General features: G+C 39.8%; 2 protein-coding genes across 11 annotated transcripts in view; one reads left to right on the forward strand and one right to left on the reverse strand.

Annotated features, from left to right (window-relative positions):
- Positions 1-19,238, reverse strand: part of IRAG1 (inositol 1,4,5-triphosphate receptor associated 1) — a 106,658-nt gene extending 87,420 nt beyond the window's left edge. For 6 of the 10 annotated variants that reach the window (XM_083456521.1, XM_083456530.1, XM_083456529.1 and 3 more), the window contains exon 1: positions 153-790. The gene's annotated coding sequence lies outside the window, so the exon portion shown is untranslated. Of the gene's footprint in view, positions 1-152; positions 946-18,519 lie in introns of those variants that run through there. The other 4 variants (XM_083456523.1, XM_083456527.1, XM_083456522.1 and 1 more) reach the window with 4 other exon arrangements.
- Positions 713-25,494, forward strand: CTR9 (CTR9 homolog, Paf1/RNA polymerase II complex component). The gene is made up of 25 exons (XM_083400262.1): positions 713-969; positions 2,011-2,109; positions 3,966-4,205; positions 5,768-5,885; positions 6,979-7,068; positions 8,486-8,634; positions 9,114-9,221; positions 9,826-9,933; positions 10,030-10,266; positions 11,422-11,511; positions 11,610-11,738; positions 11,887-12,070; positions 12,818-12,906; positions 13,321-13,506; positions 13,876-13,963; positions 14,069-14,217; positions 17,656-17,772; positions 17,897-18,042; positions 19,273-19,344; positions 20,013-20,148; positions 21,125-21,268; positions 22,038-22,192; positions 22,598-22,694; positions 23,318-23,430; positions 24,272-25,494. Exons 1-25 carry the CDS (start codon positions 925-927, stop codon positions 24,726-24,728), a joined length of 3,546 nt encoding a protein of 1,181 aa, XP_083256388.1. The 5' UTR covers positions 713-924; the 3' UTR covers positions 24,729-25,494.

A 25,494-nucleotide genomic window follows, 5' to 3' on the forward strand; every position in this document is an offset into this window, starting at 1 on the left:
GAAGACAGGAGGGCCTGGCGTGCTCTGGTCCATGGGGTCATGAAGAGCCAGAAACGACTAAACAGCAACACCACTCCTAAGTAAACACCATTGAATTCAACTGAACGTCTACTTTTCTGGGAGTAACCCCTATTGAATTCAGTAGGGCTTACTTGTGGGGAGACACGCATTTGGTTGCACTATGAACTGCTGCTGCTTCTTTTAAATAACATTATAACCACTTCAGTCTCCGGGCATGCCTCAAGCCATGCTGCCGGCCGTTTTCTTTTAGCAAATTGTGCAGAATCCGCTGGTGAGGAATTCTAGGCTGCAAAATGCGGCGCAAACTTTAACTCTTCTCCGGCTTTACAATCCCCTTGTGTGAAACCAACCAGCGTCTCAGACAACAGTCTATACTATAAAATCCGTGACCTAATTCACTCGATTCATCTTAAGTGTGCGTGTTTCGCTTCTGTTTTTTACTTTACACGGAGGCATTCCGACATTATTCCTCCGTCCGAGGGAAGTGGTCCAGAATTCCGCCTCTCCGTTCTGCATAACGAGCGGATTCCGCCTTTCTTTTCTTTTTTTCAGAGGCGTTTATGTTACTGAGGAGGAGGAGGGCCCGTTCCCAGGTAGGCCGCTCTTTTCGGCGCCCGCTCTCGTGGTCCGCTGCCCCCTGCAGGAGAAGGCCGGGGAGAGCGAAGGCGGCGGAGCCACAGACGACGAAGGCAGTGGCGCCGCCTTCGCCTCTCCTTCTCCACGCCCTTCCCTACGAGCACTTCCGAGGTCGAGGCCTGGAAGCGGCTGCGCGGACCCGGACGGCGACGGGACCTGCTCCCGAGAGAGCGGAACGCGGAGGCACCTCGCCGAGAACGAGCCGGAGGCGTCGTGTGAAGTTGCTCGGCTGAGGCGGCCCCTGGGGACGCGGTGCCCGCTGCCGCCATGTCTCGCGGCTCGATCGAGATCCCCCTCCGGGACACGGACGAGGTGAGGGGCGCCGCGGGGGTCTTGGGGGGCGCTCGTGGTGGTGGGGGGCCTCCTCTTTATTGAGGAGTTCAGCCGCTGGCTTCGCTTTTCTCCTTCCCACCTGTTCCTTGGAGGGAGAGGTGTAACGAGGGGCTTAAGGGCCACCCCGCGCCCGCCTTCCCTCGTCACCCAGTGCGTTTTGCAGAGTTGTGGAAAGTGATGTTACAACCCACTAAGCTGCTGATTCTAGGCCCATAAAATTAACTTTCCTCATATGTGTGTGTGAGATACACACAGGATAGTACTGATAAACATGTCGTTTTTTTTCCATCCTTGCGCATTCCTAGCAACCGCAGGTGTGTGTACATGGGACCTGGGAGTTGCAGAGTCTGCATCAGATGAATCGCCTAGTAGCCACTTCTTGGCTTTGTATTTTAAAAGCGTTTGCCTTCTTTAGAGGCAACTCCTTTAGAGTTGCCACTTCACATGCAAGCATGCATTTAAAGAGGATTTTAATGTTGTGCTCCTTTGCCTTATTGGTTGGGCCTGATAGGTGCTGCTAAACCAGTGTTGCCCAAACTTAGGTCTCCAGCTGTTTTTGAAGTACAATTCCCATCATCCCTGACTGCTGGTCCTGCTGGCTAGGGATGATGGGAGGTGTCCAGAAACAGCTGAAGACCCAAGTTTGGGAAACACTGTGCTAGACTGATAGAACAACTAGCTTAGAATTACTTCACATAAGACCTTTTCTACACAGGTATAGCGGTTGTGCAGGAAAGTACATAAATCCTGCATTCGATCCATTCCAGGGACGCAGGGGTTCTTATTTTTCTGCATGTCCCTGTGTAGGAAAGTCGTATTATGTAAGGTGTCCCTCAGCTCAATAGTTTATTCTTTGAGCATGCTGAGCGATCGGAACAGTTAAAGCAGCTTTGGGAGCTAACTAGTGTGTATTACCATAAAATGTGCTTGAAAACTTTCCTCAAGGTGCATGAACAGAATAGTACATGCCTTGATAGCTCATAAAGTTATTAATATTTATAATATCACTTTTTTTTTTAGGTCATTGAGCTTGACTTCGATCAGTTACCGGAGGGGGATGAAGTTATAAGCATTCTGAAACAGGAACATACTCAACTGCACATATGGATTGCTCTAGCGGTTAGTTTTTTGCAATTCATTGTAGCTGATTTATTTACTTACTATGCTTGTATCCCATCCTTATCTCTCACCTGATACTTCATTAGCATAGGCGATTAATCGCCCAAGCCATAGATGTTATGTAAAAGTAATTACCTCTGAGTTCAAAAGGACTTACTCTCCAGTAAGCGTGTTTATGATTAAAGCTTTCATCTTAAAATGAGCACTTGTATGTATACCTCTGAATGTTATGCATTTTAAGTTTTGAAATAACTGCTCTTGTTTTTCATCCCACACTCCAATTTGTATTTTTGTTCCCTGATCAAAATACACATTTATGGGTCTCTTATATATGTGAAATTAGGACACATTCATTTCGTTAGCTGATCCATGCACATAAAGAAATCCATTAAATGAAATAGTGACATGTTACAGGAACATGTCGTAATGTCAGTGCCTGAAACAGATTGCTTGATCAGAGTGTACCTGTGTGCTGCTAGTCATAATTAGGTCCAAAATGAGTGTGTCACATGTTACTTGAAATGAAGAATGGATGGTAGGTATTCAAAAGGGAAGTTGGTACTTTAGAAATTAAATTTAGGCCTTACCTCACTACATGCTGCTTTTCCACAAAAATGTGCAAAATGGGCTCAAAAAACAACAGCAATACGTATCAATACGTCAGTCTATATCAGTACAATATAATTCCAATTCATTTCAAACATGACAAATTTAAACAATCACTTTGGTAATACTAACACATTTTAATTTCCTTATAAAATGCTCAGTAATAATTAAGACATATATTGATGTTATTTGTTCAAAAATATAACCAGAATTTCATAGGATAAAACTTCTGTGCAGAAAGTTATTTATTAATATAACCAGCAGCTAGTTCCTCAGAAGTACAGGAAATGACAATCAATTTTGTTACAGCTTGCAGGAGATGATACCTTGCATGCCCCACTCTCTCTTATATTCTGGTATAGTTCTTAGAGGCCCCAACAGTGATGGGTGGTGGTGCCTGCTATAACTGGAGTGCCTGTTATGGCTGCAGGTATATACTCAGCCACTTTGGAAGCTGTATGTTTTCAATTTCTCTGGAGCAGGACTCTTCCTATAGCAGTGGATCCCTTGCATGCCTGACTATCTCATATATTGTGATGCATTTCTTAAAGGTTCCCGTTACACTTGCCAGTTCACTACTGACAAAAAACACATTTTGCTTGGGCCACAGCACAGAATCACTGAGAGCCTCCACCTTCGTTTTGTATCTTGAGAAGTTATGAGGACTCCTCCCTAAGGCTTACTTCAGAAGCATGGGAGAAGGCAGGGACTGTCCCTGATGCTGTGCTACTTCAAGAGCAATGATATGTCTTTTTGCTTTATTAATATCTGCACAGTTGGAATGAGCTCCCACTCTGCCTCTGCAGGAACTCTCCCCACCCCATACCCAAGTGTACTAGGTTTCAATCTCAGTGTAATGTCAGGTGATCCTGTTCCTTCCCTCTGAGATGTGCAACAGGGAGAACAGTTTTGGCTGCCTACAAAGACAAGTGCAAGGTTTGTCAGCACCTGAAATGATCAGTGAATTTTCCAGTTCCCTTTAAGATTTTACAGATCATATCTACACTTCTTGTAACTGTCTTTATCAGTGAAGGTAATTGGTGACGGCAGCATTCCCCATTCATCACTTGCAGTAAACTGCAGAATAAGCAGTTTTTGAATTTGCTTTGTTGGTTTATATAGTACAATAGTTGAATGAACAGATACTAATATGATAACATTTTATCTAATATTAACCATAAATTGATGATTTCTCCCCAGTAGAGTTATACAAAAAACCGTACATATGCCTCTGTATTTCCTTTTTCTAGCTGGAATATTACAAGCAAGGCAAAACAGAAGATTTTGTGAAACTGTTGGAGGCTGCTCGTATAGATGGAAACCTGGATTATAGAGACCATGAAAAAGATCAGATGACTTGTTTAGATACCTTAGCAGCCTACTATGTACAACAGGCTCGGAAAGAAAAGAATAAAGACAACAAGAAAGAACTCATTACACAAGCTACACTGTTGTACACTATGGCTGATAAAATCATCATGTATGATCAGGTAAGAACAAATAAACTTGGAGTAAAAACATCCTTTTTTGTATGCTTGCTTTGCAACATTATAATACCAGTAAACTAGTTGGGACGTTGAAGTAACACCCACATCTTGCACATAGGTGGTGTGATAGATAGATAGATAGATAGATAGATAGATAGATGATAGATAGATGATAGATAGATAGATGGATAGATAGATAGTGTGCCGTTTTCTTAAAGATTGCCTCAGCTCAAGAGATAGTAAGTGCAATGGAATGATTTGCTCACAGCTGCTCTAAACAGTCTGCCTTGGGAGATTCAAAGCTGGATAACACATGCAGAACCTTATTCCTAGATGTGCTTTGCTTTCATTTGTGCAACACACAAATGCTCCACACTGTATGCTCCAGCTCACCTGCAAGCAGAAAGCTTGAGCTTATGGGTTGCTGCTGCTGCTGAACACAGTGGATAATTGCTGAAGGGAATGGAGCCACTGTGGTCATTTTACCAGCTGTTTAAATATAAAAATAAAATTGGCTTTACCTCTTAATCAAGTATAATACGTTTTTGGCCAAATTTTGCTAGTGCTTTATGGAGTCTCTTCCCCGCCCCCCTTCCGTATTCCTGACCTGTGGAAGTACCAGGAGTATTCATTTTTTTAAAAAAAGAAATAAGGCACATAAAACTACTTGGAAGTGTACAGTTTAAGATGAAAAATGTCAAAGGCTTACAATTTAAAGACATTAAAAAAGATGGAAGATGAAAGAAGAGGAGGATCTATTAGGGGAAAATCTGGGAAAAGGGAAGGGTCATAGTTCAGTGGTACAGCATCCTTTGCATGTGAAAGGTTACAGACTCCGTCTCTGGCATATCCAAATGTGCTTGGAATAGGATCCTGTTTAAAATTCTGGAGAGCCACTGCCAGTCACTGTTTAGTCTACAGCTGACTGTGCTGAATTAGGTGAAGCAATGGTCTAACTTGTTATAAGGCATTTTCTTGCGTTTCTATTATAGTAATAGGGGAATGGAACATCCTAAACAGCAGGGGAAAGGGAAGCATGTCGGAAATAAGACAGTAGTAGCAGTATACTGATAGTTTTCGTGAGGATATTGTAGAGAAATAAGGAGAGAAACTGGACCATGGGGATGTTTGAAATAACTACAAAACTCATATAATTGTGGGTTATTGCATCAGCAGTAAGCCCTAAAATGGGGCAGATGAGGTGGAAGACTGGAAGCTTTGAATCCATTGGGCAGAATAGAACTGAGGAGTCACTGTCGTGTCTTGAAGCCCTGCCATTTGTACCAGTCAGGGCAGAATGTGGGGCAGTGAATTTGGTCTTCTTTGAATCTGTAGTTTACTAAACATGAATTGCACATCAAGTATTTATTCACAAGGCATGCTGCTATCAGGCAGTGTGCAGCAGAGGGGTCTGTATGTATCTTAAGCATCTAGGATGCCCTTTACAAGAATGCTTAATTTGGAGACTTAACTAGTGCTGGAAGAATTCACAATGAGCAATCCTTTGATTCAACTCTTAAAACATTTCTTGAAAGACAATTCACATCTGTATCTTGCTTTTCCAGAACCACTTATTGGGAAGAGCTTGTTTCTGTCTTCTGGAAGGTGATAAAATGGATCAAGCTGATGCACAGTTTCATTTTGTGCTCAACCAGTCTCCAAATAATATTCCAGCCCTTCTCGGTGAGATGTGAAATATCTTTTTGGATGCTTTCCCTTCACACAACTTATGTCTGGTTTTTAACCAGTAAAACTTTAGGCTCAATATACCTTTAGAAACCACCACTTTTCCTTTTACCCTTGATCAGTTTCAAAGGCCATAAATATAGCTGCCTCCTCTTCGTATAAAACTGCCTTACACTGCAGGCTTGTCAGTCCATTTGAGCACCTTTGAGAAGAGTTATGAGACTACCTAATTTGGCAGGCAACAGGACTTCAGAGTTAAGTTCAGTGTTTGAATTACAAGGCAGGAAGAGAGAGCCAGCTTCACCTTTTTTAATGGCTTCTTTAGGTACACATGGGGGTATGATTTGGCTAAAAGCGGGAGAAATCACATGCTTGTGGATTTCGTTGAGTTTGCCTCTACCGCTTCCCCAATAACATGAGTATTAAATCCACAGTAACATGAGTATTAAACTGACTAAGGTGAAAGAAAATTTGGTGACATTTTATTTGCTAATGTGAAGAGTGCTTAAACCTTGGGAGGGGTTGGCTGTCATTGGATATTTGTGTGTGTTCATTAAAGTGTTCTTTGAATGAATATGTTGCTATCCTATATGTGCTGTAGCAGCTATCACGTTCATGAGATTTGTATAGATGTTATGAAAACAGCCATGCACACCTGAAATCTGCGATACTCCATCTTGGAGTGTATTTCTAGATAGTATGGGGGTAGGAATGAATATACAAAACATAGTCAAATTTGGCATAAACTGTATATTTGAAGACAGAGATTTGTCTCTGTTGCTTTTGAAAACAAACTACTAATCATTCATACCAGTTTTGTCATACTGAATTTTGCACTATTATATTACGCTTCAGTTTAACTTGAGGCTTACATCCACTGAAATCAAATGAGTATATTTACAATTAAATGTGCTTTAGATCACACCCACTACACAGGGAATACTTGCCACTTGAGTGGTTGCTTTTATAATTGTGACCTATTATGCATGTATACTTGTAGCTGGTAAAACAATGAACTGCTATTGATTTGTTGTGGTTGTTATTCAACTTGGGTAGATATTTCTCAGCTTTTATTGCTCCTGTCTAATAGGTAAGGCATGCATCTCATTCAACAAGAAAGACTATAGAGGGGCCCTTGCCTACTACAAAAAGGCACTGCGCACTAACCCAGGTTGTCCAGGTAAGGAAAAGAAAAGCTTTGTTTTAATTAAAGACATTGTTTGGTTCATTGGGACCAAAAATAGTGTCCCTAAATTCAGGTAGTTTGAATACTAATATGATTTTTAAGCTTTGACTTTTGTCTTACATATTAAGGAGGACAGTCGTTGTCATATCTGACCTTGGGTCTTGCCAATGCAACTTAAAAAGCAATAGAGTATTTTAATTAACTTTGGATTAATCCAGTTTAAGTCAAAATAAGATGAATGTGGTGCCTTTTTGTTGGACCTCTGCTGCTGAGAGAGTATAAACTTTGGAGATAAATGCATTAGTCAAGTACAACAGAAAGCAAGTGCAAGCATAAGAAGCGACATTATTGCATTGATCTATCTGAGTCAATGAGGTCTGTTACTGACAGTAATTCTCCAGTCAGTGGTCTTTCCAAGATTTGCTACCTAATATATTTTCAGTGGAGTGCCAAGATCAATATCCTGGGGTTTTAAAACATAAGAATGACCATGTTGGATCAGACCAAAATTCATTCTAGCTTACCTAGATGCACTTCAAGGTAACAGCATCTCCCCACCCCACGCCACTCACCAGCAACTTGTATTCATTGGAATACTGCCACTGAGCTTTGAGGTCCAAGAGAGATTATCACTAGTAGCCAGTGACAGACCTATTCTTTTATGACCTTTCATACGCAGAACATATGCTCAGCCACTGAGCTATAGCCTCTTACCTTCTTTCAGAATACATTATTTCTGCCTCATGGGAGAGTTCCTGGATCTATAGTTTTGGTGTTCATCTGGACACATGAGGGGTAAATATGTGAAGGAGTGGGGGGCATGCAAGCAAGCCACTTAAGGACTCCTCTCTCACCATTTTGTGCATTAGTTTCCCAAATGCAGTAAAATGTGAGGGAGAGCAAGGACAAGCACACTATCTCTGCCTTCTCTCTTGAGTCACTGTGCCTTTCTCTGCCGTCCTGCCTTCTTTGGAAGACAAGCATCTGCAGCACGAAGCCTTCTGTATTTATGTGGTCTCCCCATGCAATTTAGAACTCTAATCATGCAGCCGACACAAATACAGCAGGCTCCCCTCTGCAGACACTTGCTCTCCAACACAGGAGGGCACTGGAGATGGGCACATGAGTTGGAGCTAGCACACTTGTCTCCATCTTTCTTCTCCTTGCATGATGGGCATCATGCCTGAAGAGAGCTCAGGATAAGTACAAACCTTTACTTATTAGTTTGAAAGTCTGTGGGCAGGGACTGTTGCAAATTATTGCTATCATAAAGTGCCAAGTAGAGATTTAAGGGCTCTAGAAACAGTAAATTATGAACCTACGTTTCTTAAAAGGCAATCGAGGTGTGAATGGCTATGTTCTAATATATGTTTGTTTGTTTTTCTGTTTCCACCCCCCACCCCAAAACTAGCTGAGGTTCGGCTAGGCATGGGCCATTGCTTTGTAAAACTGAACAAGCTGGAGAAAGCTCGCCTTGCATTCAGCCGGGCACTGGAACTCAACTCCAAATGTGTTGGGGCTTTAGTTGGATTGGCTGTTCTGGAACTCAATAATAAAGAGGTGGGTTTGATCTAAAACGCTAATATCAGAATATGTTTCATTGAATATCGAGTTAACAAAGACTTCTGTGCAGACATGAAAATTAATGGCAGTTGAAATAAAAACCTCACTGTTCTCCATTTTAATGAATGCATATTTCGTTCTCTCTAATTTTTCGTTTTCTCTAATTTCTCTAATTTCTCTCATTTTAAAATAAGCTGTAAAGACAGTAATTAAAACAGAGCTGGTTTAAATATGAATCATTAGCCATTGACCAGTGACAGGATTTTTTTTACACTAGGATCTTGGATCAAAAACATGACCTTCTGAATGTATTGGGCAAAAGTTTTCAGCAGATACGTAGTCTACTGCATTGTTTGCCCGTTATGTGACCCATCCATTTTAAAAGAATGGTTTTGGAACTGGTATAGTAAAGGAACAGCTGAAAAGCTAATTAAGTTTTAAGCATAAATAAAAATTTCTGTTAATGTTGCTTTCAGGCGGATTCCATAAAAAATGGCGTCCAGCTGCTTTCTAGAGCATATACAATTGATCCTAGTAACCCTATGGTGCTGAACCACTTGGCTAATCACTTCTTCTTCAAAAAGGTAAGAGAACTTGTGGATGTTTTGAGTTGCGGGTTGAAAGTCTTTAGGCTGTTTCATTAACTGATCGGGCTTTCTATTTCAATATTCTTTATGACACTCATGGTAACACAGTAAATTTGAATCTCAGAATAATGTTTTTAACTAAAGACGAAGAAGAACCAGGCTTCAGTGTTACTGTTGTTTTAAAATAATACACTGGCCAGGATTGCCTAAAGTTAATTCTTATTTTGTGATTATTGTTATTAAATATAATATATATTTAATATATTATATACGTACACCCTTTCATTCTAGTTGAGATTGGTTCACACTAGTTGCAGTGCTTGTTGAAGTTTATAAGCACACATTCCTCGGGCTTCTCTATATCACATTCACATGGAGAAAGTAGTGTATAAGCCAGAAGTAGATAGATATTTTGGTTATATATAATTGCTTCAGTTCCCAGGGTTGCGTCCTCCAAATGCTTGAGGATTTTAGTATATAAGAACCATGTGTGATATTTAAAACATTGGAAGATCAGGTTTCTAGGTACTAAATGTTCCAGGCCATGATTTTGAATACCATAAGAAAATGATTATGCAAATTTTTATTTTTTTTTCTACAGGACTATGGCAAAGTCCAGCACTTAGCTCTTCATGCTTTCCATAATACAGAAGTTGAAGCAATGCAGGCTGAGAGTTGCTACCAGTTAGCCAGGTCTTTCCATGTTCAGGTACTTGGAAAGCCTCTTTCTACACTGCATTCTTATTTTTTAAATAGATTTCCATGTGCACCATATAAACTACTTCTTTTTCCTCCCCTGCATTAGGAAGATTATGATCAGGCTTTCCAGTACTACTACCAAGCTACACAGTTTGCTTCCTCTTCTTTTGTGCTACCGTTTTTTGGACTTGGTCAAATGTATATTTATAGAGGAGACAAGGAAAATGCATCACAGTGTTTTGAAAAAGTTTTGAAGGCCTACCCTAACAATTATGAGACTATGAAAATTCTTGGATCTCTCTATGCTGCTTCAGAAGATCAAGACAAACGAGATACTGCGAAGGTACATCTGGCAGCAAACCTCTTAGACTTGAGCTGTAATTCATACTCTCTTACCTAGGAGTAAGCCTTATTGAACTCAATGGGACAGAACTGAGTACACAACTGTAGAGTATATTATACTGTTATGCCTGTTTTCCCCGTAACGCTAACCTTATAGCTTAGTGCAAATATGCATGTTCTAGTAAACAAAGAACAAACTGTCAGAAAAACCACAAACCTGGGTTTGGACGTAATGCTCAGCCAAACTATGGCTTAGCCCTGGATAGCCCAGAAGCAACAGGACGGGGGTGGGTGGGCTGTAGCACTGTGGCTGAGGTCCTTGCACCGGGAGCCCATATGTTTGGCTTAGCATTGCATTTGAAACAGGTCTTAGTGTTGTGCTATCTGGAGATTTTTTTTTCTTCAACAGTGGGTAGAATTGTGGGATATTTTGAACCCTCTGGAAAACAAAATCTATGGTTGGTCTCTGATTAGACAGACATATGTGGTACAGGTGTACCACAGAGTAACAGAGAATTTCTCCTCTTTTCAATAGAACAAAAAACACCAGAAGCTTGGATAAATGAACTTACTGATGTGTGAACTGTTTTCATGCAATATGTATATTCATAAGTGAAAGCAGCAGCACTTCTTTCCAGTTCAAATACCCACCATCTACTTCGAGTTCTGTGGTTCATCTATTCTAGCATTTTGGGCATTAGTAACACAATGTTCATTGTGATGCACGCTGATTTCACTGAATTGACAGAGATTTATTTTTAATGGCTCTAGTTGAGTGGTATACATCAGTAAAGTATTGCCTTTATCAAGGAAAAGCAAGAACATGGAGGACCTTTGTTCCACAGATTAGGAAATTTCAAACTGCAGATGCAGTCCCAGAACGCCATAGTAAGACGCTGTATATTGAAAATTGTTAATCTGGCAGACTTTCATTCTCATGTTTAATAGTTGGGTCAGTTTAACAAGTTTTTTTTTTTATTATGGTAGTTAATGTCTGTACATCTGGAGTTTATTAACTTTATTGAAATGCCTCTGACCTAGTCAAGAATCCTATTTTTGGCATTAAAAAGTGTAAAATAAATGGTAGCTTTATTATGCTGTGTCTTCTGGCAATTTAAGAGTGTACACATACATAAATAATCTTTGTATTTTATAGGGTCATTTGAAGAAGGTGACAGAACAGTACCCAGATGATGTAGAAGCCTGGATTGAGCTAGCCCAAATCCTAGAGCAGACAGATATACAGGTATGGAGAAGATGCGTAAAGTGCACTTTTGTTTTTAAGCCGAGCAGTGATGCATAGAACTAAACCTGGGCACTTTTCTCCATCTCTAAATTTGACAGGGTGCTCTTTCTGCTTATGGTACGGCAACACGAATCCTTCAGGAGAAAGTTCAAGCTGATGTCCCTCCAGAGATCTTGAATAATGTGGGTGCTCTCCACTTTAGACTTGGAAACTTAGGAGAAGCAAAGGTGTGGAACTCATTATTATTATTATTATTATTATTATTATTATTACTACTACTACTACTACTACTACTTTGCAGCATGTTTATAACTTGTGCTATGTGTGTACTCAGAATATATACTACTTTGTTCCTTTTCCCCTGTTTATCCTTAGAAATATTTCTTGGCATCTCTTGACCGTGCTAAAGCAGAAGCTGAACATGATGAGCATTACTACAATGCTATTTCAGTGACTACATCCTACAACCTTGCCAGATTATATGAAGCAATGTGTGAATTCCATGAAGCAGAGAAATTGTACAAAAACATCCTAAGGGAACATCCTAACTATGTTGACTGTAAGAAATCTTGTCAAAATTTTCAGTTGTATTTGAACTATGCCATTCATTCATGTTTGTCCTCATAAATGTAACTGTTCATTCACTGATGCTTCTTTTGTGTAAACCATTGTGGCCATTGTACCTTCCTGGTCAAAAGTATTTTTTCCACTAACTTGTTCCTACAAATCTGATGTCCTTAAATACTGTCAGTATTTTATTAATTTAGAAGTCTAAACCGCTTAATTTTTCCTCACTTTCGATGTGTGTGTAAATAGCAAATATGAGAATCTCCTATAAAAGCCTCTGTAAATACACATAACCAAAAAAGTTTATAAAGCTCATCATGATACTGACATTGTGTGTATATATTAAAGATATAGATGGAGTACATTGTGCAAGTTACCTTGAAACAGAGCAGCCTTCTTTGTTATGTCAGTTCAGTTCAGTACCGTGGGAGACATTGCAACTATAAGTGGCAGGTTCTGCATTGTTCCCATATATTTTAAGGATCATGTGAAAGTGATTAGTGTTGCCCCCACCAAGCCCCTTTTTCTATGGTCAATTCAGAGAGACAAAACTTTTTTTAATTATACATCTGGCAATCGGTGGCTGTTCATTGCACAGTTAACGCTGACCCAATCTACTGCTGTCTTAAGCCGGTGTGGCATCAGTACATCTAAATGCTTGCTGCAGCTGACATGCCTCATCTTTAATGACTTCCAGAACTGGGCTTTTGATTATTAAATTTTATTTTTTGGTATTCAGGCTATCTGCGCTTAGGAGCAATGGCTAGAGATAAAGGAAACTTTTATGAAGCTTCTGACTGGTTTAAAGAAGCACTTCAAATCAATCAGGTTAGTAAGAATTTGTAAACTATCAACTAGCTTACAGGCTGCAAACAAACATTCTCTGTGAAGACTGCAGAGAACATTTTCCTGTGTCCCACATAGATCAGCTATTCAGCCTTCATTCTGTGCTAGAAATGGCATTTTGATAATGTATCTTTATTATGACTAGCTGGGGTACACAGGGAAAAATTCTTGGCAGCTGCTTTTGAGCATTACTCCCAACGCTTGACCAGAATGGAAGAGAAGTAAACTGTTTAAGGGGGGGGGGGGAATCAAATAGCTGAACTTAGTAAAGACTTTTTATTATTATAATTCTCTTCTGCACTGTTACAGTTACTCTAAACTTTGGGAATTGAAGGAAAATTAGAAATATTCATTGTAAACTGGTGAGAACTTAGCATGTTGGGGTGTCTGTTTCAGGACCATCCAGATGCTTGGTCCTTGATTGGCAATCTTCACTTGGCCAAACAAGAGTGGGGTCCAGGACAGAAGAAATTTGAAAGAATATTGAAGCAGCCATCGACTCAGAATGACACTTACTCTATGCTGGCTCTTGGCAATGTGTGGTTGCAGACTCTGCACCAGCCCACCAGGGACAGAGAGAAGGTAAATGCTCAGACTCCATGCCTGTGGCCTGTTCAATGATTGAGCATTATTTGCACCATAGACCAAGTGAGGTCCGGGGAGCCATTTTTACCATCTGTGCTGACTTTGCAGTAGGTTTGAACAGCAACAACAGGGAGCAGAGTTTTTACAGTGATTGCGACCGTGAATATCTTCCTTTGCTATCTTAATGGGGCTAAAAGATCTCTTTCAAAAGGTTTTCGGTTGACTGAACTTTCTGAGGATGTTAGGTGCTTATATTGCGGTGGCTTTAGTGTATTGTCAACATTTGATGGTTGGAGAAAGCGGTGTGGAAATATTTAAATTGCAAATAACCCACTTTAACAAGATTTCGTGTCATCATCTTTGTAGGAAAAGCGTCATCAAGATCGTGCACTAGCCATCTACAAACAAGTACTCAGGAATGACTCCAAAAACTTGTATGCTGCTAATGGCATAGGTGATTATTGTGTTTGGATTCCTTGTCTGAATTTTCTTCTGAGCTTTCTGTGGTGTTTCAGGTAGTCCATACACCTGACATTGTCCTTGGGCTTTTGTTTTTTAGGAGCTGTACTGGCACACAAAGGATATTTCCGTGAGGCTCGTGATGTTTTTGCCCAAGTGAGAGAGGCAACAGCAGATATCAGTGATGTGTGGCTCAATCTGGCACACATTTATGTGGAACAGAAGCAATACATCAGTGCTGTACAGATGGTAATTCTTAAAAAATAGTCTGTTTTTTTTAACTGTAAAACTAAGAAACTATTTTTCATGGGAATGATTCCCTTTTTTAGGAAAAAAAAAACTTTAGTATGGTAGCCCAGTATTAAATAACTAAAATTTAGGGAGAATTTTTCTTGTTTTGGAGGGGGCAATAAGATCAAGAACTTGTTTTTCCCAGAATTGCCATAAAATATCTTCTTAAATACGATCTTCATAAAATCAATAAGGAGCCATCTCTGTTAAACCTAAGCTACAAATATGAATCACATCTCTTTAATTTAAAAAAAAATGGATGGAAGGTTTGTGAGAGAACACTTATTAAAAAAAAAATGCAAAGAAGTTAACATGTTTGCTGTTCCTGTAGAAACCTTAGAGTAAACATCCTGAACAAAACTTACACAGTACTGGCAAAACAATGTTTGCCCACCTCTCACTTAAGCATCATTCTCTGTGTTAGATATTTGTAGTACAGCTGAAATGCTAGTTAGAGGTATTTGATTTGACTATGGTAAATTGTTAGGCAGAAATTGTTGCCAGACATTATATACTTTTTTTTTACTACTAACAGACAAATTTATCTTTTCTTTTAACTTGCTATTCTTTTCCTTTATCGACCTTTCCACCACATGTTAAGAGGACCTTGTAGCTGAAAGCATGAGGATGGGAACAAACTTCACCAAAGAAGTGTGGTGTTCAAACTACCACCTGGTGTAGAAAATGCCATGAAAACATAGTGGGCGAACGCGCCCTAAGCTGCCTGTACAGGCTTAGGGAATGTATTAGAGGCTCTGTATCAAGCCTTAAGCAGACAAACTTCCAAGTTCCTAGTATTGCCAATGTCATTGCACTAAAAAGGCATGAAATGTTGAGCTAGTAACATCTGTGTTCTTGAATTTATTACGTAAGCAGGAGATATGAAGGGGGGTCAAAATAAAAGCAGCTGGGGTGTTGGAGAAATGTTTTTCTGCCGCTCTTAAAAACATGTCAAGTGACTTGGAACAGTTCCATGAAATTAACACCAATATAAGTTGGTATGTTCAAAAAGCAGTGAGGAATAATCCAGCTGAATAATTGCGCAAGAAAGAAAACCAGTAATGTACTATCCACAAATATGGGAGAGTATTTCAGCATTTGCAGTCCAGAAACTTAGCACAATAGGAGTTTTGAAAATAATGAGAAACCTATACTTCACTCACCTTACCAATAGCTTTATCTTCAGAATGGTGTATTTCTTTATCTCTACTCTTGCATAATGTGTGTTTAAATCATTACAGAATTGTATTATTTGCATTGGAAAACCTACTTATTGGCAATATAATCTTAATTTGAACTGAGTTGGAATAGTAGCTTTCTAAATCTCTGCAGGGTATAAGTTGAATGGTTCCCCTTTGTTTTCATATAGTCTAGTTAATGTGATTTTCAGACAATGTTCTTCAAGGAAGATGAACAAAGGCAGACAAGCTTTCCTGAGAAGCAAGACTCTCCAGCAGATCATCCCCTGCAGTGCACAGTTGCAAGGAAGTGTTGGCCTGCACTTCTCCCTAGTTTGCATAGGGCAGGCCCAAGGGGTCTGGACTGCAGCCCGAGTGACATGAGCATACCATAAAACACAACCCAGAGTCCTCTGCTATATGCAGGGATTCTTTCACAAATTTGTAGGATTTCCTCAGACTAGCTGAGAGAAAAATGCTCCTGGATATGGAGTCTGAAAAACACTGGACTAGATAGCTCAGTTGGTTAGAGCATGGTGCTGATGATGCCAAGGTTGTAGGAAAGGCAGTTTGGCCCTGATGCTATAGCAGCATTGGAAACACCCATGCTGCTACAAGATTTAATCTCTGCAACAGAAACAAAAAAACTCTACACTTGCACTATATAAAACCCTGCTCAACAGGAAGATATATGATTTAGAATATGATAGACAAAAATGGAGTGAAAATGGTACATAAACAAATGATATATGGGAGTCAAGTATAAAATCAACAGAAATAGCCTCTATGGATCTAAGACTAAGACTTATTCAACAGAAAATAATATTCAGAGTCCAGGAGACTCCAGCAAAACTATACCAGAAGAAAATAGCAAGTGCAGACAACTGCTGGAGATATGGGAGTAAAAATGAGAATTTAGTACATACGATGATTAACTGCCCGATGATAAGATCATTTTGGTGCGAGGTGAGGATATTTATAGCAAGAGTAATAAAAAGAAATTGTTATTTAGGGGAATTGAATTTAATTCTAAATTATATTCCAGAAACGGAGATTTCAAGGGGTAAAAAAATATATGGATGTACTGTGCTATAATAGAAGCAAAAAAACTTGTTTTAATGAATTGGAAGAGCCGCAAAAAGATTCCATTGAGCACATGGATTGAGAATACGGACAGATTAGCTGCATACAAACGAATTGCATGTTGATGCAAAATAAGAATGGATAAATATGAAGAAATCTGGAACAAATATTTAAGCGATAAGGCAGCTAGTGGTGGGAAGTAGGAGGAGAGAAAGGTGGGAAAATATTGTTTAAAAGGTATAGTCATAGGTATATCAGTGTATTCAAATCTGAATTGTCAAATTGTGTTATTATGGTTTTTGTTGTATGTGTCTTTTGTGGTTGTTTGTATCGAAAAAACGATTAAATAAATGTAAAAAAAAGGTTGTATGTTTGAGCAGCTGCATATCCCCACATTGCAGGGGGTTGGACTAGATGATCCTCAGGGTCCCTTCCAACTCTATGATTCTACGCTCTACATTCTGTAAAAATACACACTCTCTCACAACTATAAATCACTCCTTAGTGAAATGGGTGTTGACTGCAGGTGCAGCATTGGATACAACCCATATTTTTTTCCCCTGCCTTGAAACTTGCATAATAAATTTCAGCAGTGACTGTTCAGATGATGTATTCCAAGTAAAGAAGTGGAAACCTCATTTTGCCTGAAGTATCTGAGGCTTCTAGGCTTGAAGTTAGCAACACATTGCATTGTAGTGCTTACTGTCTGGATTCCTGCTATAATGAAGAGCTGCAGATGTCTTAGCAGACACAAACAGTAGACCTCATAACTTATTAGTCATTTAATTAGTTATTGGCAGCGATGAGAGCTTCCTTACTGTGCAGGTTCAGGGTTTTATTTTCAAGGTTGCAATGTGGGAGGAAAAGGTTTTTTAAACAATCCTTCCCATGTGTCTGCTACTTGAAGTTGAGAAAAAGAGTCATGCATATGGAGAAGACATGATTAGCATCCTGTTAAATTTGTCTCTGTGGAGCCCTGTGGAACTCCAAAGGACTTAACCAAGCGAACAAGCTTAGGATTGGGCTGTAAATTCCTGTGAAATCTCTTTAAGCTCTTTATTCAATGTAACTAAGTGCGACATTTCAGTCAGAATGAGGGTTTAAACATAAAACCATTGAATTTTCTCCCTTGTAGTATGAAAACTGCCTAAGAAAATTCTATAAGCATCAGAACACGGAGGTACTGTTGTATTTGGCTCGAGCTCTCTTCAAATGTGGCAAATTACAAGAATGCAAGCAAACATTGCTGAAGGTAAAAAAAAAAAAAGCTTCTTACATATATTGCTGCAGTGGATGTATTGTTGCACCAGCTTTTTTGTGTTGGAGGCAAGGCTGGTTCACACCTACTAAATTTAACGTTTTATTTGAATCTTCAGGCTAGACATGTGGCACCCAGTGATACTGTTCTAATGTTCAATGTGGCCTTGGTGCTGCAGAGGCTGGCTACCTCTGTCCTGAAAGATGAAAAAAGTAACCTGAAGGAAGTACTCAATGCTGTGAAAGAGCTGGAGCTGGCTCACAGGTAAGCAAATCTGCGTTTGCTATTTTGGTATCTATTATTGCATTGTGCTGGTGTTTTGTGAAGGTGTCAGAGCAAATGCCAAACACTAGTTATTTCTTTGCACAGCTTCGTAAATGTGTTTAGACTCAGGTAGACCTCTCAGGTCCACCAGATGCTGTTTCTTAACTACACTGTTGAATTAATTTTGTTAATTCAGTTTATTTTCTGCTTTTTACACAAAACCCGCTAGAGTGGTTTATGTAATAAAACTTGGAAACACAAAAACATCCAGTCTACAGATGCAGCTAAAACTCTACAGTATATCCAATATACAGAAAAAGAACAGACTTGAAACTGTTCAATCCAGCAGCAGCAACTCTCAATAAAATATAAATATACTGAACCTCCCGCTAAGGTCTGTATTAAAAGATGCATCTTCCAGTTTGAAACTGAGCTTCACTATGTAATAACTTCCAAAAATGAATGAATGATACTTACAGAAAGTTGAAAGACTTGCTTCTTGCTTCAATAATCTCCTCCAGTTGCTAATCTCTGGAGCTGCAGCTGGATGGGCAATTAACATGCAGTAGGAGCAGCAGTCATGAAAGTTCCCAAGAGAACCTAGAAAGCACTGGGAGCTAGAAGGTGAAGGATAGGCTTTCAGACATCCAGCTGCCGTGACCTTCAAAGGCTGCTGTATTTCTTGGCACACGAGGACAATTTTTAGACACCAGGGCACTCCAAACAGAAGTAACCTATGACTTGGGACTAGGTAGCTATATTGCTTCTATGCTGGAAGCCTGTTTAAAAGATGCAAGCTTCTAGTTATACTTCATGCTTCACTGTATATATGCAGGCAATGGTTTTTTCTCATAGTGTTACAGTGCTTTTTGCAATATTTACGGGTGTGAGCATGATTACCTGTGCCAAATAACCTGCCTCCTCTCTCTGTCTCATTTGCTTGAGATTTCCATTAAACAGTTGTTTGACAGGTTCTGCAACATCACCAAGACTTTCCCTGAGCATCTGTGAGAATGATTCAGTCCTTCACAAAAAGGGTACACCATGCAATCCAAATCCATTAATAGCTGTAGGGATTTTTCTGTTGACTTTATACTGAGAAGTGAGATGCATCCAAAGAAGTTTGGGAATATTTTTCAGTTGGAAGTTGGAAAAATACATGTGAAGAAAGTTCTAGGATGCAAGTGAAGTGTTTAAAATTTGATTCTTAACTTACTGTTTTACATTCAGATACTTCAGTTACTTGAGCAAAGTGGGAGATAAAATGAGATTTGATTTGGCACTTGCTGCAACTGAAGCCAGGTAAGAAATGTGTGTTGTGTACTTCACATAACTGATGCCTACAGAAGTTAAATGTCTTATGTGAATTTGCATAACATAACTTGTAGGATTTGGGCTACTTTAATACCAGAGTTTGAAAGCAAACTGCATATAACCATAGCATGTTTCCATGTTCCAGTGGGGTGCTAATTCAGGTCTCACATATCTCCTGAACAGGAAGCTGACAGTGATCAGTCCTCCGTTGGTTAGCTAGGAACGGGCAGATGTGGACATGCAACACTGGTTGTGTTCCCATGTCACAATAAGCCATAGTTTAATGTTTAACAATGGTTTGAAGTGAATGAGCAGGATGCTGGTGCATATTGCTCAGAAGTCCCTGCTTTGCTTCTGCCCTGCTCTTGCCCTCATCTCAAGCAACAAATTGCAAGCCTCATCTTGTCATCTGAACTTAGGTCAATGATTTGTTTCTCTGCATACAAATTATGAGCATAAGTTTTGATCATGGACTGTTTGGGGGAACGTGCTGCATAGACAGTTTTTCCTTATACTGTGTTCTTGTTGTTTAACCAAGTAAGCACTTGCAGTTTTTTAGCTATACTCTGTATTTCTGTCTTGGCCATTGGCATGGAACACACTATTATAAAATCGGTTTCTGCTTCTGTCTGCTAATCTGAACTCAAACTTGATAGGCAGTGTTCTGATCTGCTGAGTCAGGCTCAGTATCATGTGGCTCGGGCTCGTAAGCAGGACGAAGAAGAGCGGGAGCTGCGAGCAAAACAAGAGCAAGAGAAAGAACTACTGCGCCAGAAATTGCTCAAAGAACAGGTACTTCAGTCTTTCTGCTGCTGTAATAGTACATAATACTATCCATTAAGCTGCAGCAAAGTGCAAGATAGGGAGCAAGTGTAAGGCTGCAGTGAGGTGCTTTAAGTTGTTGTGTGGCACTTAGGGGGACTTGCCTGTGTATTACGTTGTATAGGTTTTGCAGCTGAAATAGATATGGAAGGGGGGTGTTGGTTTTAGTAACTAGGAACTGAGTAAGTATTGCACTATGTGCACTGCCACCTATCTGGTGTGGTGTAGTGGTTAGAGTGCTGGACTAGAACCTGGGAGTTCAGGGTTCAAAGTACACCATGAGCCTCACTGAGTGACCTTGGGTCAGTCACCACTTCTCAGCCTTACCTACCAGACAAGGTTGTTTCAGGGATTAATTATGGGGGCAGAGAACCAAGGATGCCACCTTGAGCTTCTTGGAGAAAAAGGTGGGTTATAAACAAAATACATAATAAATAGCAGTACAGTCGTACGTTGGAAGTCAAACGGAATCCATTCCGGAAGTCCGTTCAACTTCCAAACGTTTGGAAACTAAAGCGCAGCTTCTGATTGGCTGAAGGAAGCTCCTGCAGCCAACTGGAAACCGCATCGGACATTAGGCTTCCCAAAAAAATTTGAAACCGGAACACTCACTTCCAGGTTTTGATCGTTCAGGAGCCGAAATGTACGAGTACCAAGGCATTCAACAACCAAGGTACAACTATACCTTCCTTTTCAGTGCATGAGCAACATGCTATATGCAGTGGGTTTTCATTTTGTTTCACAGCAGATCTTTCAAAGGCAGCTCATGCACTGTCAGGTCTTTGCGTCATGAAGAACCTAAGTGACTCTTCAGCAGTAGTCTGACTTACTAAAAAGAATGAACCTGTTTTAGGTGTCTATTGCTAAATTTGTGTTTTTCATATCTGCATCAGTACTGTAGGTTAAAAAACAAAACATAGTAGCCAGCTTGTCCTCACTCTTCCAGGAAGAAAAACGCCTCAGGGAAATAGAAGAACAAAAGAAACTTTTGGAACAGAGAGCACAATATGTGGAGAAGACAAAGAATATTCTGATGTTCACTGGAGAAGTTGAAGGATCTAAAGAGAAAAAACGTGGTGGAACTGGCCGGGTACAGAATAAAAGCTTTTGGATTCATCATTCACCCCAAATAGTTGAAATCTGCTGTCAGGCTTTAACTTATTGTAAAATTGACCTGTGGGGTCTGACAAGAGTACAGTAATGACATCATACTTTACATGGAAAGAACTATGGAGAAATGATGTCAAATTTTAGACACTTAAAGACAGGAGTTGGAAAGTTGTTTAAACTTCTGTTTTACCAGTTTAGAATGTCATGGATTTATTTAGAAGTGCAAAGAGAAGTGGTTTTCTTTTTTAACTTTAAAGGGAATTGATTCACATAGGCTGGTTTACCTTTTCTGTTCCCCTGATAGTCCGTTAACATCCAGCATAAGAATGTATCATTGTTTTCTGTCACTTACCACCACTACTTCTTTTTAGTACATTAACCAAAAGCTATTTCAGAGTATAACTAATATCCAAATACTCTTCCCATCTTGCATTTTTTCCTTTACTGCAATTGATCATCAGCTTCTTAACATTGTACTCTTCTTCCTTCTCTCTATATTGATTTTTTAAATTCATGGGCCCTTATCTATTTGTCACCCGTCTATTAATTTTGATTATCATGGTTTAATTCTGCTGTTCTTTATTTGTGATACTGCATAGAAATTTCTTAAATAAAAGATCAAATCTAATACAACTTTAAGTTACATGCACTCTATGTGCATCTAATGTGGCTTCTAAAAGGGTTTTTTGGGGGGGGGGTGTCTTTTCAAGCAGCAACTAATAAAGGAAGTGTTTCTGATTTTGTGACAGCGTTCCAAACGAACTGGGGAATTTGATGAATTTGTCAATGATGACAGTGATGAAGATCTCCCAGTGTCTAGAAAGAAAAAGAGGAGAAAGGGTAGCGGTAGCGAACAAGATGGTGAGGAAGAAGAGGGGGAGAGAAAGAAAAAGAAGCGACGAAAGTAAGTAGAAAGAAAGAGCAGAACTCCTTTGGTGGGGATTCAGTGGACTCTAGGGGGACTTTTTATTAGTACAATGGAGCTTCTGGGCTCCCCTCTTCCTTAAGTCCCTCAAACCGCTGCCTGATGCATCACTTCCCAAACTCAAGGAAACTTAGAGAAGCTTTTGATGGGCCACAAGGAGCTTGGGTAGGATGGGGTTGTGGGGGAGTCGAAACATCTTGGGTGTGTCTTCATTTAAATGCTTTTGTATGCCTTAAGAATGTTTAGATCCCACGGTGTCTAGTATATGCCACAAGGAACAAGAACTAACACACAGGCTTAGTTCACATGATTAGGATACTATAGTTATAAGACTGAATTGAATTGTACTTTGTGTTTATATGTGCCTTGTGTTTTTCTCCAAAGACCCCAAAAGGCAGGTGATGGTACTGATGATGATGAAAATGACAGTGCACCCAGACCTAAAAAACGTCGCCCAGCAAAGACTGAGAAGAAAAAAGCAGTATGTTTTTTTTAAAAAAATAATAATAAATAAGTAAATCATTAATTGGTGTTTTGGTTTAGCGGAATTGCAGTAATTTGGGATCAAAGGTAACAAGATTAATTATGCTTCTAAGCTTTGGAAATAATTGACCAAACCAGGATTCTGGTTTGACATTCTGGCTTAATTCTGTGGTTTAAACATACCACAGTTACTCATATACAAAACAGAACTGGAAATAGCAGTTATCAACAGAGAATAGACGTTTCAGACTTCTTTCCTTCATATGCAAGGGATGGAGCACACAAGGCCAGGGCATGTAACAACATGTCTGATTGGTTACCTCTAAATTCAGTCGTAGTCTACTGACATTCTGTATTGTAATTCAGATTTTCTTAAACTTGGTATTTTTTAATTGCTTTTGTGTGATTGTCTGCCATATAATTAGAAGAGGTAGCTGATACAGCCATCACCCCACAGCCATCTAATACAGGGATATAGAACCTGTTGCCATCCAGGTGTTTCCAGGCTACAGCTTCCATTATTCCTGAACATTGGCCATATGGCTGGGGCTAATGAAAGTATAATAGTTGAATGTCAGGTTTTCTTTTTAATCTTTTAACACTTTTTTGTTGTTGTTATAGCCAAAGCCAGAACGACTGCCTCCTTCAATGAAGGGTAAAATCAAATCTAAAGCCATCATTTCATCAAGCGAAGACTCATCTGATGAAGATAAGCTCAAGATTGCTGATGATGGGTACATAGTGTTTATGATCCTAGAAATAGTGCTGTTTGACCCTTGTACAAAGTAATCATCATCCTCCTCATCATCAATGCACTTCTAATTCTGGGAGTGTGGTTTGTTTAGTCTGAGCACACATGAGGAGCCACAGTCCAGATCGGTTTAATTCATGGTAACCTATTAATTGTGGTTTACTGTGATATGCGAATTGGGCCCATTGATGAAGACTCATTAAGTAAATGTGTACATAATGTTGTGATTCCACCTCACTATCCTGCGTATGTAATGTTTTGTACTCTTAACTATTGGTGCATACTTACAGTTGCAGGTTCCATCTCCTCCAATTTCCTACATGGGTTTGTGGGGTCAAACATACTTTGTGAACCTTTAATTGGGCCACAGTGGCTGTGACTTTGTAGAGAGTGTAGAAAACACAAAAAGGCATTGTAGTTTTCACAGAATTGCACTTCCTGCACATTTCCCAACTTTCATTAAATCAAGACAAAGCAATCTTTTCATTGCAAAGATCTGTTAGGTGTCGGAAACGTGGCAGAATGATTCCTGACATTTCAGGAGCGTCAGAAGTGACAAGGTGTCCATGGGGCAGGGCTTCAGAACTCTGCATAGCTCCATGCCCCTCTCTGAGATTAATAGATGGCACAGAGTAGCAAAAAGAGGTAGAATAAACTGGAAGAGATTCAGGCTTCATTTGCATGTTGCAGACTTGAACTTGTCACAGGGTTTATATTACTTTGGTGCGGAATTTTGGGGGCTTTTTGAGCACAGCCCTTAGTACAAAGTTTATGGTTTCACTTGGGATGTTTGCCTTACTGCATTGCCTTCTGCTCTTGAACAGGAATGCCAGGAACAGCAACAGTGATTCAGATGATGCTGAGCAACCACGCAACAAACGCGTCATGTCTGAGAGTGATTCGGACAATAGCAATAAGTCTGGCAGTGAAGGGGGCAGTCCCAGGCGATCCAGCGCCCGCCCTTCTGATGAAGATTCAGACAGTGATGGGTCAGCAAGAAAGAGGAGGCGATCTGAATCTGAACAGTCTGACAACGAATCTGTGCGCTCAGGGAGAAGTCCGTCTGTGCGCTCGGGGAGAAGTCAGTCTGTGCAGTCAGGGAGAAGCCACTCAGGTGGTTCTGAGAATGAATCTCGCCCAGCTTCTCACAGTGCTGATTCTGACAGAGATTCTGACAGGGCATCTGATCATGGGGGCTCAGGTAACGAGTCTGAGCCAGAGGCATCCAACAATGAAGGATCTGAACGCGGCTCGTACGGCGGATCAGATGACAGTGATTAGATTTCAGTTGCAACCTGTTTTATTAACTGCTTTGTAAATATATTTTGGTTCGAGAGGGTGGGGGGAAGAGGAGGGTATCCATATTTTATATTTGAAAACTGTGATTTAAAAACCTGGACAGCTATGTTTTAGGGAAAAGTATATATTAAAAAAAAAAAAGCTGAAACATTTCCTATAACATTTTTTCTACTGAACTGTACACTTGCCAGAGTTCATCTACAGCATCTACTTGCATTCTGTACTTGGAGGTCAATGTGCTGTATTGGGGGTTAAGAAGCTTACTTTATCAGAGTGCACATAAGATCTGAAGAAACAAAATACCAAGATAGTTATCCTGCATCCAGATACGTTTGCTTAAGACCTTCTGAAACAAATGGTACTTAAGCAAATTTAACTGAGTGGAAGGCTGTAGCTCATACTGTCTTGCCTAGTCTGATCAAGTGTACTTTTTCAAAACTATATATGTGAAAAGGGATTTTGGTAGAACTCCCATGAATTTCTCAAGTGATATAAAAAATGTTCGGGTTTACAGAGTAGTCCTTCAGGTTATGTAGCTCTTATAAAGTATAGTTTTACGTTTTGTTAAAGTACGTATGTGCTGTAGCAAAATGCCTAAAATTGAACAAAATGTATAAAAATAATGCTATGGAAACATAGATGAATGTCAGATTTGAGACTTGGCAGTTTTTAAAGAAATGATAAATTAAGAGGCCTCCTTGGAGTGAAAAGATCTGTTTATGGCATCTAATAAAAGCTGTTGCTGCCA

Source organism: Podarcis tiliguerta, assembly GCF_965153285.1.
Source record: "Podarcis tiliguerta genome assembly, chromosome: 1".
In the NCBI taxonomy this organism is placed as follows: Eukaryota; Metazoa; Chordata; class Lepidosauria; order Squamata; family Lacertidae; genus Podarcis; species Podarcis tiliguerta.